General features: G+C 36.0%; 1 protein-coding gene across 1 annotated transcript; it reads left to right on the plus strand.

Moving 5' to 3' along the window:
• Positions 1-1930: 1930 nt before the first annotated feature.
• RHIMIDRAFT_261862 (voltage-dependent ion-selective channel) lies at positions 1931-3431 on the plus strand. The gene is made up of 8 exons (XM_023611573.1): positions 1931-1977; positions 2069-2081; positions 2140-2243; positions 2301-2460; positions 2519-2640; positions 2711-2794; positions 2851-3104; positions 3157-3431. Exons 2-8 carry the CDS (start codon positions 2069-2071, stop codon positions 3269-3271), a joined length of 852 nt encoding a protein of 283 aa, XP_023463323.1. The 5' UTR covers positions 1931-1977; the 3' UTR covers positions 3272-3431.
• The last annotated feature ends 1024 nt before the right edge of the window (positions 3432-4455 follow it).

Consider the following 4455-nt stretch of genomic DNA (forward strand, 5'->3'; position numbering starts at 1 on the left):
AAAAAAAAAAAACTGACGCGAGCGCGCGAACTACTTTTTATCTGCTGCAGGAAAGTCGTTCAAAGGTAAATACAGTGTGAGAGAAATATAATGTGATTATAGTACACAACGGTCAATTTGCCATTGTAAATATCTGGATCAATATTCTATTGTTTCCGTTGTTGGCATAATCTCCTTTTTTTTTTAGTAAAGCAAAACACCCCTTTTAAGTCATGCATCTTTATCCTTGAATAAGAAAATCAGTACATCCATTCAAAAGACACACCATCTAGTTGTAGATGGCTCAAAGCAAAGACCAAAGAAGTACTTATTGTTAATCTTTATTCTGAGATAAAGACAGAAGAAACAAGCATGTTTATACTTTATCAAACAGCTGATAAGCATTTGATCAACTAACGATTCCTAAATTGATAAATCACATCTTATTGCATACATTTCATAATCTGGGTTATTACCATGTGAAGGAGTTAAGTAAGATTCTATTTAGTTTGACTTGTCACTGAAAGTGTTTATATAATCTTATATTGTATGAGTTCACTCTGCTCATACTGATTGCAGTAGTTTATTTCAGTATCGGTCATAAGCAACATTTTGTCGGTTCATATTGAAGTAATTACCGCTTTGATTTAGAGAAAGTATATCGGAAACCAACACAGCTACGTACCTTTATTGTCCTTTCATTTGATATTTACACAATAGGTCTCCTAGCGTATGCGCAACAACATACGGCACATACGATCACTACAGATCCCCTTATCATTAAAAGACGCATGTCATAAGAATACTCTGTGATAGCGGTCATTCTCCCTCCATGTGTTATAAATACAAGTGGCTCTTTGAAATCCCTTTCGATGTATACCAACAAAAAGAAAAAGGCTTTGCTATGGACCAATTAGCATAAGTTCTGTAACGAGGGCCTTTAAGGATTTAGCATTTAAAAAGGTGTTTAATAATTAGCACTTTAGAGACTATGGGAATTTCTATCGGTTCGTGCTTTTTCTTTAAATATAAATGATGATCAACTTAAAAAGGCTCTACTAGTCTTTTATCCAATGTTTTAATCCTCTTTAGCATATTATTCACACGCTCCGTTTTTCATTTATTTTATACACCTCTTTAGACCGGGATTCAAAAACTAAGGAAAGGTATGAGCAGCCTTTTTTTAACGATTACATTACGCTCACTGTAAAGTAATTAAAATAGCAGGGTCTGGCATCCTATTTTGCTATTGTACGATTTTCTTGGTTTGATGCAGTTACAGATACTGAAGGTCACAAGCGACGCTATGTATCTGATAGTAGCAGGAGAGATGAAACAAAAAGTATTATGGAATGACCAAAAGATATGCATCTATAAGTGAAAAGTAATCCAATAGTCATTAGATATTTCTTCGCGTGTGCATGATTTTGAAGTGGGGAAAGCTAAGTGTTAAGCAGTGATACAAACAATATAGGGAGATCCTAAGGATCTTGTAAAAAAAAAAAAAGAACAAAGACACAGCCCCGTTGATCGCGATCGACATGCACACAAGCATGTAATACATGCTTACTGTTGTTATTACAACCATTACTATGACTATTTTTGATACTTTTACTGCTAAAACGAAAAAAAAAGACGCGATTCTTTCTTGCAATGATACCAGCAAACAATCACATGAAGCATGACGTGTTACCATATAAAGATAACGCGCCAGTCAAATAAATAAAAGAGAGAGAGAGTAAGAAACAACAATAAAAAGTTTACAAGAATATGCTGAAATCATTGTCTTGAGGGATGCTTGCAAAAGGATATATTTCATAAAGAAAAAGAACAATAAGAAATGGGGTTTTTGACTAATGCCATTATTGATCCCTGTCCCCAGAGTTTTGCACCCATGCTTTTTTAATACCCGACAAGTCGCCCCTGCTAAGAGAAAAAAAATACACACGAGCTTTTCTTTTCTTTTCTCTAGTTTATACAACTTATTTTTAAACAAAGGTAAGAGATGTTTGAAGCCTTGGTCGCTTCTTTCTGTCTACAAAGTGTGTAAAAAGTATGCACGTATTAACTCTTTTCATTGCTTAAATAGATGTCTGTTCCCGGTAAAGCTCATTTCGGTCATGTCTGAAAAAAGCGTGTTCATCTCTTTTTTTTTAATAGTTGCTTTCAATGATATCGGCAAGTCTGCCAAGGACCTCTTGTCCAAGGACTACCCCGTTGGTGGTGTTAAGCTCGAAGTCAAGACCACTGCTCCCAACGGTGTTGTAAGTATGCAACAGTTTACCTTGTAAGAAACAAATGATATAATTCAGCTGCAATAGGCCTTCAAAGTAACTGGTCAACGTGATAACAAGTCCGGCATCATCGTCGGTGACCTCGAAACCAAGTATGCCGATAAGTCAAAGGGTCTTACTTTCACCGAAGCCTGGACCACCTCCAACCACCTTAACGGAAAGATTGAATTGGAAAACAACCTTGCCAGTAAGTACATCTGACATGTCATTAGTTTAGTTTTGACTCAACATCATCCGTTCTGTAGAGGGTCTTAAGCTCGAACTCTTGACCTCTCTTCTTCCTTCCGTTAACGAAAAGGCCGCCAAGATCAACGCTACTTATAAGAAGCCCAATGTCCACACTGTTGCCACTCTTGATGTCTTCAAGGTAAGATAAAGCTTTTTCTTTGTAAAAATGGGTCATCTTTACTGATGCACACACGCACGCGTTTTAATAGACCAACTTTAGCGTCAACTCTGTCTTTGGTCAACAAGGTTTCCTTGTTGGTGCCGAAGTTGCCTACAATGTTTTGGATGGCAAGGTAAGCATAATAAAAAGGCTATACCGTAAAACACGTTGTGTAATTTGTCTTGACAGGTTGGCCGTTACAACGCCGCTGTTGGTTACTCTGCTCCTGAATACGGTGTTGCTGTCCACGCCACCAACAACTTGAGCCAATACTCTGCTTCTTACTACCACCGTGTCAACAGCGATCTTGAAGCTTCTGGTAAGGCCACTTGGGACTCCAAGGGCTCCAACGCCGTTGCCCTCGAAGTTGGTGCTAAGCTCCAATTGGACCCCTCTGCTTTCGTCAAGGCCAAGATCTCTAACTCTGGTGTTCTCGGTCTTGCGTAAGTTTATTTATGATTTTTGGTAGAATGGGAAACTAACATTGTATATTAGCTACACTCAATCTCTCCGTCCTGGTGTTAAGGTCAACCTTGGTGCTTCTGTTGACACCACTCGTCTTAACGAAAATGCTCACAAGCTCGGTCTTGCTTTCACTTTGGAGAACTAAGTTGCTTCTCTTTTATTATAATTTCTCTCATCTTTCTTTTTTAATTTCTTACTATTTCTAAAGATTTATACACAATTTTTTAAAGAAAAAAGTGGTTTGAACTCTCTTTTTTGTCGTTGAAATAAAAACAGCAGTTTAAAAATAAGGCAGTTTGTGAAATGTATACTTGTATTTTGTCGTACTCTTTTATTTGACAAGGATTATGTTCTTGTTGCTACAGCAAGATCAGAACATTTATTCTGAGTTTTTTTCTTACTTTAGTAAAGATAATATTGATATTAGCATATGTACAACTAATATTCTTTTATTTGTATAGGTGTATTCTATTAAGCATTTGGATAAATCTTCGCGTAGTTAGGTGAAGTAAGCCAGAGTAATTTCTCCATATTCATAGTCCAAGATGATGTATTGATCAAAAATGATAACTAATCAACATACCAAACGGGGCGCTTGTATTCCATTGTTTATTTGTAACACAGTTAGTACTTTTTTTTTGTATAAAAGTGGCAACACAGTTAATAATGCAGGTAAATTTAAATAATCATGTTCATTTCTTGTTACCAATAGATATGATTGGTCGATAAACATTGAAGAACCTCAGCATTGCCTGTTTAAAATATGCAGGCTAATATATTCACTCGATCTAAAGCGATAGACTCCACTGTGTATGAATTAAAATGCGTAGCATCTTTGCGATAAGATTAAATTATGTTAAAAAATGAATCTTTATGTTAATACAAGTCAACATGATACTATCTTTTGTGATGGTCTATTTTATATCATCTGATAAAATCGCTGTAGCGAAATAAGACTTGTTTAAAGCGATGATTTAAGAATGACAAATACTGATCCGCTTATTACCATAGCAACTACTTGAGCAACAAGATCAACGGTTGCTTACAGGTTTGTGAGAAAATGTTCTCTTTTATGATAACGACTGGTATTTGAAGATAAAACTCATTCCAACCTGTGACACAAGTAAACTCTATCAAATAAAGGGACCACCCAACTCAAGGCTCCGTGTAAGAAAATCTTTTTTTTTTTTTCCACGACATATGACCATAAACTATATTACCTTCCAAATATGGTTATCACCCTAATGATTGTGCACAACAACAGAAACGAGAAGAAAAGAATATCCTGATAACGGATTCTAACTGTAACTTCGAATCAGTGCAGCAAAA

This window comes from Rhizopus microsporus (genome assembly GCF_002708625.1).
Source record: "Rhizopus microsporus ATCC 52813 unplaced genomic scaffold scaffold_16, whole genome shotgun sequence".
Lineage (NCBI taxonomy): Eukaryota > Fungi > Mucoromycota > Mucoromycetes > Mucorales > Rhizopodaceae > Rhizopus > Rhizopus microsporus.